At 45.4% G+C, this 17371-nt stretch overlaps 1 protein-coding gene across 1 annotated transcript; it reads left to right on the top strand.

The window, feature by feature from the left end:
- Positions 1-15317: 15317 nt before the first annotated feature.
- Positions 15318-17003, top strand: GADD45G (growth arrest and DNA damage inducible gamma). The gene is made up of 4 exons (XM_002192576.7): positions 15318-15472; positions 15586-15687; positions 15792-16005; positions 16331-17003. The coding sequence occupies exons 1-4, from the start codon at positions 15420-15422 to the stop codon at positions 16439-16441; spliced, it is 480 nt and encodes a 159-aa protein (XP_002192612.1). The 5' UTR covers positions 15318-15419; the 3' UTR covers positions 16442-17003.
- Positions 17004-17371: the final 368 nt, after the last annotated feature.

The raw sequence follows: 17371 nt of genomic DNA, 5'->3' as shown, positions 1-17371 counted from the left end.
GCAATTCTAGTTTAACAAAATTATCTGAATTCATTACAAGAAGATGAGTTCTAATGTTCTGTGAAGGCTGTTATGTCTGAGAGACTGTGAGCAGTGCGCCTCGTTAAGTAACACAAGGGACTTGACTTGCAGGCTCAGGTTGCCTAAAATAAACCCAACATCTCAAACATTCCCATCTCTACTGCTCCCCCCACCTCTGGCCCCAGACAAAGTCAGACTGTGTTCAGGCAGTGTCCATTTTGTGCAATCCAGCAGCAGACCCTGTGCTGGATGGGTGACGAGGGGCTGGCTCTCTTTGTTTGCCAGCGGTGGACTCTGCAGAACTTGCAGGGCAGAGCCTGTGTGGCCCAGGTGTTACAGGGACATGGATCAGGGCTTGGCCAACCCTACTCAACATCTTTCTTGCAGCCAGTGTTGACTGGTACTGAGGCAAGAGGGGTGAATTCAGATTAACTCCTTGCAGCTTGGCAATGCAATGGGCATTTTGAGGTCACAAATATTCTTGAAAACCACCCAGGTAATTGTGAGGGTTTATTCCTTTTGCACTAGAAATGGGGTGTAAAAGCAGTAGTTTTTGGTGTGGCAGCAAACTTGATCTGAAGAATCGGTGCAGATTTCTCACAGCTTTCTGAAGGTTTCTTTGTGAAACAACAGTGTAACTTTTGGAAGCATATTAGTGCTATTAGTGCATATTAGTGGTATTATTTTTTGGTCATAAGCCATATGCCAGGAATCTTCCACAGGACCAGCCAGCAGGGCTGTGTGTGTGCAGCCAGCAGGGCTGTGTGTGGACTCTGGGGTACATTAAAATATGTACATTAAAATATGACAGGATCCAGACCATGTTCTTTCATGAAGAACATGCAGTCAAAGGGTGGCCTCAAATTTGCAAAAAGAGAGCCTAAAATATTTTGTTTCTGTTTTGCTGTTTGAGAGCCCTGTATGAGAAAGCAGAAGTCTCTACATTATTCACTACAAGTGTGATTTCCACCCCCGCCCCCGCTTTTTTTTTTTTTTCCCTTTTGGTCAAGCCGCAAATTTCATTCTCAATTTCCTGAATGCTGATGCAAGGTCTGTGCTTCGCAAATGGTGCATTTACAGTGTGTCAGCCAGCTGTGCAGGCAGGAGCAGGGACATGCAGCTGATGGGTTTACCACGGAAATTAGGGGGAAGGGTATTAGAGTGCTTCTCTGGGGAGTGGAGAGGCTCCAGTGAGAGCGGAATGACCCCTGGCAGAGGCTGGTGCCTCTGTGCGTGCGGGAGAATTGCTGCGAGCAGAGGAGGAAGGAAGAGTGGGTGACCCAAGGGAGTGTGTGTCTTGCAGGGGGGAGGGTGCACAAGTGTGAAAATTGCTTTTGCTGCCTTTAAGTGTTGCAGATGTTCCTTTCCTGGGATTAGATGCTGGGAAAAGAGCAATGTGTAAAACCTTCAGCTTTATTAGTTATTACTATTATTATTATTATCAGCATAACCATCTAACTGTTGTGTAAAATTGCAAATATTTATTCAGCTTTTACTCTATTTCAACCAGACTTGTGGGTTTGCATATTAGTGAAATCATAGGATCCGTCAGACATTTTGCAAGCACAAATGCGATGATAACATCTAATTGCAGGGATCTGAGACTGTCTGACTGCAGATGGGATGCTATTAACCTCTTTCTGTCTGTTATGGACGTGTCAGAAAATTTTCAGGACAGTGTTAAAGACACTCCAAACCTGTGTGATGTAGCAAACCATTAGGTCCTGACTCAGCAAGGATTTAGTGTATGCTTAGCCTGATGCATTTGCAAACAGTCCCGTTGCAACACTGCTTTTGTGTATAGTCTAACCCAGGCACAGAAATGGTTGAAGGAGCAGTATCCTGAAAAGTAACAATTATCTTAATACACCTCATCACAATATATGGAAGGCTTCAGGTACTGGAAAACTAACTATATTTGATTCTAAATTGTGACTGTAGGATACTGTGTCAGTCAGACTGACATTGTTGGATGGCTGATTTGCTTCCATAGCATTTGTTTGTTCTTTCATTCCCAGTCATGGCCACTTTCATGCTTCCAAAGTCCTGGCTATGTTCAGGTTTCACTGGTAATACTTCCTGTAGGTGCCTGCCAGAGGAATATTCAGCATAAGCTTTGCTTTCTGAAAGTCAAGAGCTTTATATTTGAAATGGGGAACCTGTTTCCTTATTTTCTACTGGTTCTGCAAAGCATTGTTTGGGCTCAGGTATGCAAAATCTATCCAATTTAACCACTTCCTACGCAGACGATAAATTAATAAGAGTAAAAGAAAAAGCTGTGCAATTAATCCAGAAAAGTGATGTCAGTGGAAACTTTTCGGGTGTACTTAGTGTAGCAGTGACCAGTAAGCACATGTTCAGTCTGGTTTCACCATGAGACATGGATGACCTGCCCATCCGTGGCTGTAAGGGAAAAGCCAGTCCTAATGTAAGTCTTTCCACAGCTTTGTAAAAGTCACTTTTTACACGGCAGATCTGCACGAGTGTAACCCGTGGGTGACACCTTGTGAGCAAAGCTGGTGAAGTCTCTGCTGTGAAGCTCCTTACTCACGCAGAGCTGCAGGTGTGCAGGGCAAACCTTGCGGGAGCAGGGCTGCCTCTTTTTATAATCTGTCCCGCGTGAGACAAAGTAAAAATTTAACAAGGTAAAAATCTATTTAGATTTAAATAAAATATGCCACTTTAAGCTTACTAAATATGCTGTTTAGCCTAGTAACTGCAGCCCTAGAAAAACTACCCCAGCTAAAGAGAAAGAATGCAAATTTCCACACTAAAAAATAAAAAACAAGAAAAACTCCTCAGACCTTAAAACAGACAGAACAAAGTGACCCAAGAGTTCTTTCTGTACTTTCTAACAAAAACTAAGTACAAGTGTAACTAGCTATAAATATAATGTAAAATCAGCAAAATAAATATACCTTAACCTATTATAAAATTCGATGCATATAAAAATTAATAAAAGTAATAAAAAAAAGATCAGAAGTTCTCAGAAATATGCATGTCTATTAAAGAGCAATAAGTCCTGACATGCGTTCACAGTGCTGTAAATAAACATACCCATTCCCTACAAATCTTCATTAAAAGTATAAAGTTTAATTTTTCATCCGCGTTTCATGCGCCACGAGTGTGGGGAGAGCAGCCCTGGTGAAGATGAAGGTGTGTGCCATGGGCACATGGATGGAAAGGAATGGGTGTCCCCGTGACACTCACCGGGACCTGGCGATGGGGAGAGCCTGCGGTGGCACGCTGCCCATTTGTGGTACCCACTGAGGAAAAACCAACAGCCTGTCTTTGGTTAGAGTCGTCCTCAGCTTTTCTGATGAGTTGCCTCAGGGATAGAGGCATATATTGTTAGATATAGAGCAGGTTTTTTTTATGTCTTGCCCAGTTGGTGCCAATATTTGTCACCCTTCCTTCCAAATGTTGAAAACTGCCAGTGGCAATGACTGTTATGTTCTCTGTTTTACCAAATACCAAGGCCCACACACTCACAAAAAAAGAAGTTTGGTTTAAAGATTATTTATTTATTTATATATTTCAAAATTTTAAAATTTTATTGTCAGTCTATATATTTCTTTCACTTCAAACTGTGAGGGTCAAAAAGCCTTAATTCAAAATACATAAAGCTTCTCTCTACTAGTATGAATCCCAGAACTGGGAGATTTAAAATTACAGAAAACATGCAGGGTTTCAGCCAGTCTGCTAATCCTGTTTTGCACATGTGGAACTAGGCCAGGCACAGAGAGATTTGCCATTTTGTCCAGGGCTTCATATAATTTCAAACAGAGTTAGATATGCTGATGTCCAGATTACTAAACAAGTCTTCCTCTTCTGAAAAACAGAGATGACACAATAGCATATTCCCTATTTCAAACCACAATATGAGGTTGCTTGGCCACCAGTCTCTTTAATACATATACCAAGGTATATGTATGATTTCTGGACTTTTCCTCAGTAATTGTTTTATTGTTTCACAGTTGCTTCTGTGTTTTGAATGACAACAGCTCATCGCACAGTGCTGTACAATGGAAAAGATCACTGTAACAAATTCAGTCTTATTATTTTTATATAAATGTCTTAGTCAATATCCCCAGACTTTTTTGATCAGCTGGGAGTGGGCCACTTCTCCAAATGTATGTATCTTAAACACTAAATAGAAACAGAGTTGAGTAACTGGTAAGTGATGTTCACATCTTCCTCCTATTGTATCCACAGAGACTGGAGCTAAGTGAAACTATATTTCTAAAAAAATGATGTCATTCTTAGATTTTGAAATATACATTCAGGATCCCGAATGAGGGGTTTGCCCAGACGGATGGGAGGCGCCTCGTGGGGTGCTGAGGGTTTGAAGACATACCCATTTTATCCACTAGAGGTCCGTTTCACACAAGTCCTTTTCAGAATAGAGTATTCTGTATTAGTACCAAGATTTTAAAGCCTTGCCATAACAAATACTTAAACAGATAGATGTTTTAACTATTTTGATTTAAGCGACTGGTATGAGAATGAGAAGAAACTTGTATTTTTTGTTTTCTAGTCTTTCTTGCAGTAACAGGTAGATTTTTTTTCTTCTTTTAAACACTCATTTATTCAGCAGATTACTGAAGAATACTAAACAAGAAGATACGCTAGTGTGTATCTGCTGGTAATTTTACTGATTTCTCAGTCCTAAATATGGAGGATGAAGTCACTGTGCCAGATAAATCACAAAAGCCCACTCTGGCATCCTTATCTTTCTCTCAGGATGTTTGGTGGTACAAGTCAAAGGAGTTTGCTAATGGCCTCTCTTATCTATATTAGACAAATTACAGAGACAGAGCACTATACTGGGAAATGAAACACTGTGCCCGAAAATGAAATATTAAATAAAGAACTGTGAGGGGAGGAGTCACTATTTAATAAATTTGTGACTTTGAAGAAGCCTTTCCAGTCAAAGATGTGCATGTCTTTGAGTACACAAGTACAGAAAGAGCCCAAAGGGTAGGGCTCGATGGGTGCAAGTTGAAGGGTAAGGATCTTATTCCTCCAGCATGTCTGTATGTGTGTCTCAGCTTCCACTAGGCATGTACCCCAAACTGAATTCTTGACAGTGTGTCTAGAGCAATCTCAGGCTTTCAATTCTGCTTTTCTACAGCTCAGCCCAATCTGCCTCTTGTAACTAAGCTGTGAGAATCCAGATTGCACAGTCTGCATCTGTAAAACTAGACTGAGCACCAAATGCAGCTGCTCTGCCTGAGCAAACCCAGGACCTGGGGCAGAGCTGCTGCTTCTGCCCCTGTTTATTCAGCTGGGCAGAAAAGCCTTTGCTCAGTGTTGTCCTACATCCCAGTTTCCATTCCCTGTCAGGGCTGTCAGAAGATCTTCCTGGGCATATCTTTGGCTGGAACTACATCCCTCTGCCTTGGGCCATGCTTGACACCCTCTCTCTTCAGGCATTACTAGTAGGGAGCTCCACTCCTCACCAAACCCCCATATGTGTTGCACTTGAGAGAGTCCTGCTCAGACACTCTGCTCCTACTGCTTATGGGAGGTAGGTGGGACTGGTAAATCTGTATTCTGGTTCCATGTGGAGAACCCCTGTATCTTTCACTTAAGGCTTGTTGATGATGAACAACATCAGGTGTCAGGGGCTAGGCATACGTCACTGCTGACAGAGCTTTTGCTGTTGATGTGGATTCTGAATTTTTAATTGTCAATAAGAGTGTCTTCCTGATGTCCAGGGTCATATACAAACTGATGGGAATCAGAGAAGTTCTAGATGTTCACATTTTCTGAAAACAGAACTGATCACAGTTCTACCCCACTTCTTATGTACACCATCTGTGCCCTGCCTGCCACGCTTTTCCCACACCAGATGAACAACTAATGTCTAGGTGGAAACCTGTGATTTAGGTTTGAACTAAAATCCCATACTCAGTAACTGAGGTATCAGGCTAGGTGGGAAGATGACAAGGAATTAAACATAGCAACATAAGAAAATAAAAAACAACAGAGCAATGGTGACAACTTAGCCAGGTGGCACACACATAATTTAATTAAACTAGTTAAAGCTATTTCAATTAATTTCAAGATGGACAATTAACTAGTGATTGATAGCAAGGAATAATAGTCCTGCAGTTCCTTCATACTCAATAGGTCTCCACTGGCCTTTTGTCCTATACAATGTTAAACTGCATCTGAACATTATGCTGTATTTCTGCACATTCATCGAGTGTCATCACTTGCTTTTTGTAACCTTATCCATCAAAGAGTGCAACTGGATTTCCCTTTATGGGGTCATTCATGGCTCACTTCTCACTATGATATTTGGAGCATTTGATTAACAAGCTCTCGAAGAGGAAGTCTGAACTTTTAGATACCATTACATAGTAGTTTAATTAATGTGCTTCTTTATATTTAAAGAAAACACCTCTGCTCATCTTTGTGGGTGAAAAGGAAAGAGAAGAATTATGCATTTTTTAATTTTAAGCTTTTTCGATTTTTACTGTTACATGGGTTTTTGGTGTCCTGGTTCAGGGCAAATTTGGGAGAGAACCCCCAAAGGGGTTCCTCTAGAAGGAAGATTTAATTAGCCCCTCCCCCAGCCGGTTCGGGAAAAAATACCTCCTTGGAGAAAAGTGGAAAAAACTGTTTACTAAACAAGAAAACTTAAACAAATTAAACAATAAAACTTCTTGCTGCTCCAAAAGAGAGACAAACTCAGAAACCCCCCCCCAGGCTGCAGCTGGGCTCACTCAGTCTCTGCTCAGTCCCTCCGGTGCTGGCAATGCCGCTGGGCACAGGCGTTGCTGCTGCTGCTGCTCCTCTGGGGTTCATCCACAGCAGGCTTGAGCAGGGCCAAAGAAAGGAAAAGCCACAGTCCAGGGAGTTTCTTTGCCTCATCTAGCTAAAACTAACTAAAGGCAAAGGAGAGCTCTGTCCCGCTGTCTGTCCATCCACAGACACCACAGTCCAGCAGCAGCAATGTGGAGGAGGGAGTGCAGTTTATGAAAAGAAACTCCACAGTTCTTCTCCCACCCTTCAGTCCTGGAACGAGTCCTAGAGGTGCAAAACTTATTATTCAGCATAAACAGAACAGACCACTGTTCTGTTATGATGCTGGGGATAAAAGCATCATACAGTCAACCTAGGGCAGGTGGGTACAAATGTTTTGATTTGATGTTGCTTGTAAGCAAGGAAAATTTGCAGTGAAGAGGTGTCTCAGCAAATAACTGAGGTCAGTAAAGATTTTTGATGTTCTTACCTTTCATTTGTTTTAAAGAAAAGGGTGAAGGGAAGATAATCCTGTTTCAATCAGATATCATTTTTTTACCTCTTTAGATATAAGCCAGTTTCATAGTTTTTATTTTTAAAGGCAATAAAAAGCATATGGAAAAATTCAGAGTTGCATTTTTAAGAGTCTAGGCTGATTATCTCTGGTTGCCCGTTCTGTTGCACCTACAACAGAAGACATCTGTTTAAGGATTAACAAAGGATGAGAGTATTTCACTCAGATAATCACATCTCTGCTAAGATATGAGAGGCTCTTGACATAGGGAAAAACACCTGCAAGCGACAGAATCACCGAATCACACAGAATCAATTAGGCTGGAAAAGATGTCCAAGACCATCGAATCTAACCTTTGACTGATCACCACTCTGTCAACTATACCACAGCACTGAGTGCTACATCTAGTAATTTCTTGAACACCTCCATGGTGATTTCACCATCTCCCTGGGCAGCCAATTTTAATCTTTAACGACTCTTTCTACCCTGAGTTTAGCTCAGCTATTAGGGTGAGACTAATAACACCAAGATTGTGGGTTCAATTCCAGTATGGGCCATTCACTTAAGAGTTGGAATTGATGATCCTTGAGTGTCCCTTCCAACTCAGAATATTCTGTGAAGAAATTTCTCCTGATGTCCAGCCTGAACTTTCCTTGATGCATCTTGAGGCCATTTCTTGTTATGGTTGCCTCCCAAAGAGGCTGATTCCCACCTTGCTACCCTCTCCTTTCAGGCAGTTGTTGAGAGTGATAATGTCTCCCATGAACCTCCTTTTCTCCAGACTAAAGTCACCCTAAAGTTTGGGCAGAGAAGTGATTGAGAGCAGCCCTGTGAGAAGGACTTGGGGGTGCTGGTGGGTGGGAGGCTGGACACGACCCAGCCATGGGCACTCCCAGCCCAGAAAGCCAAACGTGTCCTGGGCTGCATCCAGAGCAGCGTGGGCAGCAGGGGAGGGAGGGGATTCTGCCCCTCTGCTCTGCTCTGGTGAGAGCCCACCTGGAACCCTGCATCAGCTCTGGGGTCCCAGCACAGGGAGGACATGGACCTGTAGGACTGAGTCCAAGGGAGGACCACTAAGTTGATCAGAGGACAGGAGCACCTCCCCTGCGAAGCCAGGCTGAGGAAGTTGGGGCTGTTCATCATGGAGAAGAGAAGGTTGTATGGAGGCCCCACAGGAACCTTCCAGTATATGAAGGGGAATACTGGAGAAGGGATCCTTTGGCCTGGTAGGACAGAGACTAATGGGTTCAGACAGAAAGAGGGGAAATTTAGGTTATATGTATGGAGGAAATTACTTACTGTGGGGGTGGTGGCACTATTTACTGTGGGGCACTGGAACAGGTTGCCCAATTCCGGGCCAGGTTGGATGGAGCTTTCAACAAACTGATCTAACAGAAGGTGTCCCTGTCCATGGCAGGGGGGATGGAACTAGATGGTCTCAAAGGGCCCTTCCAAGCCATACCCTTGTATGATTCTGTGATCTGCCTTCTTTGTGAATTACATTTCTTCATGCTGCAGAATTTCCAGTGAAACAAATAATTCTGACAGCACCTGGGTTAGGGAAGGTGTTGCCCTTTTTTCCTTTTAATAAACAGACAGCTCTTCAGTGACCTTACGCACTTGATTTTTAACTTTCCTGGGCACCTCTACAAAATACAGTACAGAACAAAAAACATTGCTGATCATGTTATGTAAAGCTGTTAAAAAAATCACATTGGCATTGTATGGAGCCATTCACTGGGAAAACCAACATCATGACATCAAATCTCCCTTTAATGTCATCTGTTTTGACTGGAGAAATCATAAAACCAGGCTGGTTTTCAGCAGTTTTATTCTGCTGGAGAAGAGGGTCCTGTATGCAGGCATTAGGAGATATGGCAGAAAAAAAAAAAGGAACTAAGGTAAGTGGGGATGAAAAACAGTTACATTATAAAAAACTCCTATTTTTATTTGTAGATGAATCTTACTTTAGATTATTATTGACAGCATCTGGAAGACTGTGAATTGGCAGCGTCTGGAAGACAGTGCTGAGTGAATGGAGAGACAAAATCTGGGATTTTTTTATTTTGCCCCCGCTTTCTTCTGGCTTGAATTAGTAACAAATATAATTTTTTGTGTCACTTATGTAATTTTCTAACCTTCCATCTGAAGCCACCCTATTAAGTATGATTTCCAGGCATTCCTGGACAAGGTGTGTGCTCAGGAATAATAAATCTGACGCTGCAGACTTCCTGGCACGGATGCTTCAATTGAACATGCATGCACAATCTGTCCAATTTGGCCAGAAAACATAGGATGTACTGAGCTGGGTGTTATGCAGCCATAGTGCATATGGGCTGTGAATGTGTCTAGGATTACCAGTCACACAGCAGCCAGTCACAATAAGTTTTCAGTTGCTGGACTTGCACAGAAATCCCAGGAGAGAATCCTGAAAAATCCTGCCCTGATAAAATTCTCATCTGATGGAAAGAAAGCATTGCCAAGAAAACCTGGCTTTCAGCAGTTCTTAATGAAAAACAAAAAGAAAAGCCAAAAAAAAGATCATCATGCCTCCCAAGTTTCTGAGAGACTTGTGAGCCGGGGGAATGCAGAAGGTTCCCTGATGTGTAATCAGCTATCCCCCACAAACTGCTTTACTGCTTTGGACTGCCCTTCTCAGCTCCAGTAGGATATGAATTATGCAGATTTTAGCACAGGGCTGGGGAGGAAGCTGCTCCAGACTCTTGCACCTCACCATAGTCTGAGTGTTTGGCTTTTTTCCCCCCTTTTTAATAAACACTAGAGTGGGTCTCTCAGGAGTGTAACAGTGAAGATAAGCATGAAAAGGAAAATATATCCTGTCTGTAACTCCATTAGTCACTCCTGGTGGAGATGATCTTGTTTAAAATATGAAACCGAAATATGTAGTGCTACTGCAAGAAAGACACCGAGGTGTTGGAGTGTATCCAGGAAAGGGCAGCGGAGCTGGTGAAAGGTCTGAAGAACAAGTCCTGTGAGGAGCAGATGAAGGAGCCGGAGGTGTTCAGCCTGGAAAAAAGGATGCTCAGGGGAAATCTTACCACTGCACAACTGCCTAAAAGGAGGCTGTAGCCAGGTGTGGGTCTGTCTCTTCTCCCAGGTAACAAGTGATAGGACAAGAAGAAATAGACTCAAGTTGTGCCAAAGGAGGTTTAGATTGGTTATTAGGAGAAATTTGTTCACCAGAAGGGTTGTCAAGCACTGGAATAGGGTGCCCAAGGAAGTGGTTGAATCACCATTCCTGGAAGTATTTAAAAGATGTGTGGATGTGGCACTTAGAGACATGGTTTAGTGATGAACATGACAGTGCTGGGCAAATGGTTCAACTTGATGATGTTAAAGGTCTTCTCCAACCTAAATGATTCTATGTTGATCTATATGTGACTATTGAGGGATCACATGGCTACATGAATGCTGTATAGGAATCTAAACAGTAAAGAGATTTTTATATAGAGGAAAAAGGGTTGAAGTTACTAAATATTTCCATTTAAGTATTACAATGAAAGCAAACCTGCTGGGGAAGATACCACTGTGTTTTGAGGTGCAAAAACTCATTCAAAATTAGTGCAAGTGCTTTTGCCCTTTTAGTGCAAAGTCTGAAAAGATGACAAAAATGAGGGCTCTGTGCTCATCTGCACAACATTCTGTAATAATCAAGCCTATGTGAACAATTAAGTGCTCTCCATTCTACAATATTTCACTTACATTTGTGAGAGTACTCAAAATTTTTTTTAGTAAACAATGGAACTTAATTGAGAAGACGGCTGCTTCTTTTACCACAGCTTTTCTAATTAAAAAAGACTTGTGATAGCAGGGGGTTTTTTTGGGGTTTTTTTGGGGGGGTTTTTTTGTTTTTTGTTTGTTTGGTTTGGTTTGGTTTTATTTTGTTTTTCTTTGTTTTGTCTGGGTGGAGGTTTTTGTTGTTTTCTGTTAAGAATAAACCATGAAAACTTTTCTGCTTTCTCAGTAAGTTAAATATTTCTGTTGTGTACAGATTATGGATGTTTGGGCTTAACTGGTGTCACTTCTATGGCAAATGTGTCACAGAATAAAGTTATGTACAGAGGATGCTACCTGGTTTATGAGGCGTGGGGATCAGCAGCTTCTGTTTCAGGTTCAGTGGAAAGAAATTATATGAGGATGAGGTAGGTGACCGACCTATTGATCTGCTGGAAATAGAAGAAATCAGCTTGATTAAATCATCTTGAATTTAACCACAGCATTTGCACAGCCTCCTAAAACTTGTGTTCAGTAGAAAGGTTTTTGATTTGGTTTTTATTTGGTGAGATCCACACCTGGAGAAAGAAGCTTGCTGGGTGATTACAATAGGTCTGCAAGATAGGAGAACTGGATGGAGGACTGGAGTGGGTAAGGGAGATGGAAATGGAAATGGAGAGGGAGATGGATTTGGAAAGACATTGAGGAGGGAATACTCCGTCTGAGCTGAAAGGACTAGTCTATCTTGGTAAAGAGAGCCTTTCTGATGGAAAGTCTGGATGTGCAGCACAAGCCAGGGGAGCACTAGGCAGGTGAGTGCAGTGTAGGAACCCCATGGCTGGGGTGCCTATTACCATGGCTTGCCAGCCTTTTCTGATGTGGGAGGTTTGAGTCTCCTCTCACTTAGGCTAAGAGGTAATGTCCCTTTTTGCCGAGCAGCCCTTAAGCCAACTCTGCCCCAGCCTGTAGTGCTGCATGGGTTTGCTGAGACTAAAGTGCAGAACCCAGCAGTTCGCCTTATTGTCCTTGGCCCACTGACTGAGTCTGTCCAGATCTCTGTAGAGCGAGCCTTCCTTCCCTTGAGCAGGTCTATGGATCAGGTAACACACTTTAGGGGATTTCTTTTATGTAGGATGTGTCAAGGTCTACCTTTTTATTTGTTTGTTTGTTTGTTGTTTGCGGTGGCTTTTTGTGTGTGGCTTTTTTTTTTTTTTTCCTTTGGTTTGGTACTTTTGTGTTTGTTTATTTGTTTGTTTGTTTTTCTCTTGCCGCGTCTCCGCTGTAAGCGTTCCGGGCGGCCGCGAGAGGTCAGCGCAGCCCCAAATTCAGTTTGCTTATTCGGCATCAAAGGTAACACGTCTGCGGAGCTGATGCCTTCGAACCAGGGACGGGGCCTTGGGCTTGCAAAGCTGCTTTCTGCAGCTCCTCTCCTGCGTCAGAGGCCTGGGGTTCATACTGTGGTTTGAAACGAGCTGGATCAAGTATCTAGCAATGAATGCTCCATGGCCTTCAGCACCATCTGCTCTAGGAGACCTGGGAATAATGGGGCACACTGAAAAGTGTGATGTCAAGAAGCCTTAATTCCGGGGTGCTGCATCATTAAGCTGAAACTACAAGCTTGCATGTCAAAGGATTAATATGTTAATAAGGTTCAGTATATCACTTTATTATCTAGACAATTATATATATTGTACTATTACATATACATATACATATACTCTGTTCTCCACTCTGAGTTACTTTGGCTTACTAATTTGGATCCATCTGAAGTAACTTTCATTTCTAGTGCAATGAGAAAGTCATCAAAGTCATAGCTGATATCAGCATCTTTCAAAGCTGTGAGTCAGTTCTGGGTTTTCCACCTATTTCATCAGAAATAGGCCCTTGAATATTTCTAAGGGACATACCACTTAATGTGTCTTACCATTCAAGCTATTCTTCTGCATTCATACCCATTTATATACTTAGGAAAAAAAAACCCCAAAAACAGGTAAAAGAAAGAAGCAGATGTATGAAGAGTTTTTATCTTTTGAGAATGAACGGTAAATGCTATGTAGACTATACTAATTACAGCAAGTGGAGACAATTGCACTTGCCTGAATACGGGCCAGGAGATAATTTTCTGGGAACTTCTCATACCTTTTTTAGAGAGAGCAAAGTAAGAATTTATGCCCTTCTCACTCAAATTCAGACTGACAGGTCACTGGTTTGGTTTCCAAGTCTTTGCACGTTAGTAGGGTAAAAAAGATTGCGAGGCTTGAGAACTGGTGTTTACAATGAAGAGTTTTCTCCCCAGTACTGACAGCTCTGTAACATCAGAGAAATGTTCTTCGAGAGGCTGGATGTATCTGGCAGACATCAAGCCTATGTTGTCACTAGCTTAAAATGGCAACTCACTGATTACTGCCAGGTCGAATGCTGTCACCTCTTGTGTCACCAGGGTCACTAGAAACAACTGGAAGTAGAAACACGGCAGCTCATTAAAGTGGCTCTGTTTGAGAGGCATTTCGGAAACTGTGGTGCTTGAAGAGACTGAAACTGAGCAGAGTATAGCATATACAGTCTCAGATAAGACGTGCTTCATCCAGGACTCCCAGTGAAGCACTGGAAAGGACATCCCCGTGTTTCAACACATTGGGATGGGGATGGTGTGGCTGCAGGCTAGTGAGCAGCAAGGATGACAAGCTGGAGAGCTCTGCTTGTGCAGCCCACTGGAGCTGGACAGGTCGCAGCAGCACAGGTTACCCCAAGGTGGCTCTCCACAGCCTCTGTGGAACCGCACGGGGCTGCTCTGAAGCGGTGACTGCGCAGACAAGTGCTAACTGCGGGCTTAAGTGTGTCAGACGCTGAAGGGACGCAAAAAGTGATTTGCCTTTTAACATTGTCTGTGCTCATTCACAGCGGGAAAATATGGTTTTTTCTTGCTTGGTTTGCTGACAAACAGGTTCAAATCTGAGTTCAGCAATCACACTGAATTAATTATGAACACTGAATTAATTTCACAATGAATTAATTATGAATACTGTCTAAATTAAAGCCATTTTTAATAAAGCCTGACTGAAAAAAAAAAAAAATCTGCTTGCTCACACCAGCCCCCTCTCCCAGGATCATAGGCCAGCACAGCCTGCAGAAGGTGACCTCAGAACAGGGACAATCCTGCAAGGATAAAATCTACACAGCCTCCCTGGACACGGAGCCTGCTCCGCTGCTTGACTGTTCTCAGGGTGAAAGGATTTTTCTTACATCCCGTCTGAGCGTCTTGATTTACGCTCGGCTCATTGTCTCCTGCTCCACTAGACATTGCTGTGAAGACCCTGGTGTTATCCTCCAAATGATCACTCGACAGGTTTTGGGGACTGCAGCTTGCCGCCCAACCTTTGCCTTCCGCAGGCTGGGCTGGCCCTGGTCCCTCAGCCTGCGGAGCAGGACAGCTTTGGACACTCGGTGCCCTGACCTGCACTTGGTCCGGTTTATCGGCGTGTGTCCGCGGCCGGGGGTGCCCAAACCGGGCAGACCACATTGCTGCTGTCCCGGAGTGCTGAGCAGAGGGGGATTATCACCTGCCTCGGCCGGCTGGCCGTGCTCCTGTTCCTACCGACCAGGGCACAGGGGGGATCCCCTGCAGCCGGAGCCACTGCCGAGCACCACCGGTGGCTGCCCAGGGCCTCTAGAGAGCTGCCCTTAGCCTTGCTTACGGCGGCTGGCCCTTCGCGGCGTGCACATTTGCACAAACCATATTAATAAAATATTTTGTTTATTTTTACGATTTTTTTTTTCCCCGTTTTAATTTCCCATGCACTCTAGAGATTTTCCGTTCCAAGCTTTGGACACAAATCGCCCTACTACTTGCCAGTGCCTACCGGCGAGCGGCGCGCAGGGAGCGGCCACGCCTGCAGGTGCACCGCTGGCTGGGCCGGCACCGCTGGTTCGGTCCGGCACGGCCGGTTCGGTCCGGCACGGCCGGTTCGGGCCGGTTCGGTCCGGCACGGCCGGTTCGGTCCGGCACGGCCTGTTCGGGCCGGTTCGGTCCGGCACGGCTGGTTCGGGCCGGTTCGGTCCGGCTCGGGCCGTTCCGGTCCGGTTCGGTCCGGTTCGGGCCATCTGGGGCCGGCTCCGCCGTCTGGGGCCGGCGCGTGCCCGCGCGCCCCTCGCGCGCCCCACGTGGCCTCCCGGCACGAGCCACTCTTTCCGCCCCACCCCGCCCCAATCTTCCTCTCCGGCGCGCGCCGATTAGCATAATAAAGCCGCCCCTTTCTCCCCCGCCGGCCAATGGGAGGCCGGGAGGTGCCCGCGAGGCCTATAAGTAGCGCACGCCGGCCGGCTGCCGCCTCAGAGCACTCGCGGGGTGCGCGGAACCGCAGCTGAGGGAGGCGCGGGGCTGTGCGGACTATCTGCTATGACTCTGGAGGAGATCCACGGCCAGCAGCCCATGCCTGCGGGGCACGACTGGTACGTGCGGGTGGGCGCTGGGGAGCCGAGGCGAGCGGGTGGCGGGCGGTTTCGGGGCGGCGGTGGCTGTGGCGGCGGCGCCGCGCTGACCCGGTGTCTCTCTCGGCCCTCAGGATGCAGGGCGCCGGCACGGCCCTCCACGAGCTGCTGGTGTCGGCGCAGCGCCGCGGCTGCCTCACCGCCGGCGTCTACGAGTCGGCCAAGCTGATGAATGTGTAAGTACGGCGGCGGGGGCAGGGCAGTGTGCAAGGCAGCCCGGCGGGGCTGCGGGGCGGCCGGTGCCGACCGCGGCACTCACCAGGCTGCTCCCCTCTTGCAGCGACCCCGACAACGTCGCGTTCTGTGTGTTGGCTGCGGACCAGGAGGACGAGGGGGACATCGCGCTGCAGATCCACTTCACTCTGATCCAAGCCTTCTGCTGCGAGAACGACATCGACATCGTGCGGGTGAACGACGTGGCTAAGCTGGCGGCCATCGTAGGGCCCAGCGAGGACTCCGGGGAGCCGCGCGATCTGCACTGCATCCTCATCACGGTGGGTGTCCCGCGGCCGGCTCTGCCCTCTGCCCGGCGCGGCCCTGCTCCCGCTGCGGGTGGTCGAGTCCTCTGCCGGGCACAGACAGCGCTTGGCACGCAGCGAGTCAGCTGAGCAGTAGTAGTAGGAGGAGGAGGCAGAACTTCTCGTAACTGGATTTCCTCCGCTGTCCGCAAGGGCAGCATCTCTGCTTCCTGTCTTGTCTGTCTCAGGACAGAAACTGTCTGGAAGTGCTTCCAGCCCTAAGCTAATGCTTCTGTAAATAATACGATGACCTCAGCTGACGGGCAGCACTCACGGTGTGCAACTTTTTTCTTTTCTGCAGAACCCGAATGAAGAAGGTTGGAAGGATCCAGCTCTGGAGAAGCTGAACTTGTTTTGCGAAGAGAGCAGAAATGTCAATGACTGGGTGCCAACTATCACCCTGCCTGAGTGATGGTCACCTGGTGCACCGGGGAGGCTCAAACCTTTGTTGCATTCTCAACGTGCTGTGCGTTCACCAAAATGTGCAACAAGCTGCTGATTCCATGGATTAGCCTGGTCAAGAGACTGGATTAAAGTGCCTCAGACTGGCATGCAGTGGGCTCTTACAGAGAAGAAAGAGGAAAACAGCTCATCTCACCAGTGAGCCTCAGTAGGCTGCAACCGTGGAGAGGCTGACATACCATGGAACTGAAAGAAGTATTGCAAGTTTGGCTATGTGGAGCTGTTTCAGAAGGGAGAGGGAAAGTTGAGGGAAGTGGGCCAAAACTTTCCAGAAGGACTGGATAGAGTACTGTAACTAGGAACTGTTGGTGCTGTCTGCAAAACACACCAGAAAAGTATCAATATTTATGGAGTATTGGGGATTGCTTTCTAAGACAAATGCAGATATTCCAAAGCAGTCAGACTTCAACAGGCCTCATGGGTCACTCTGCAGATCTGTTTTAATACTGCAATAACTTTTATTGAAATATTTGCTGCTATTGAAGCTTTCATAATAAATTTTTGACAATTAATTTCTGGGAGTGTCTTGCTTGCTGGGTGTGGGGAAGCATGTCACTGAAATACTGCTGATGTTTTGCTTGTGTGCTGTAGTCAAAGATCTGCTTCACAGTAATGGAGTTATTGCTCAAATACTTTGCTGGGCTGGCTGAATGAAGTGCTGTGCTGTCCAAGTTGATAATTCAACCTTTTACCCTCTTGTAACAGCTGCTTATCGCAACAGCTTGCAAGACGAAGGAGTCGCATGCCTAATGAGCTTACTTATTGTAATAGCAGGTCTTTGTAGTCTGCTGGAGGAGCACAATGCATGTTAGAAACATGGATTTTTGGAATACAGACCCCCAGTAAATTGCATCATTGATTCTTAAATATGACTTAGATG

This window comes from Taeniopygia guttata, chromosome Z (assembly GCF_048771995.1).
Source record: "Taeniopygia guttata chromosome Z, bTaeGut7.mat, whole genome shotgun sequence".
NCBI classification, from domain to species: Eukaryota; Metazoa; Chordata; class Aves; order Passeriformes; family Estrildidae; genus Taeniopygia; species Taeniopygia guttata.
This window is presented reverse-complemented; position numbering and strand designations above follow the sequence as displayed.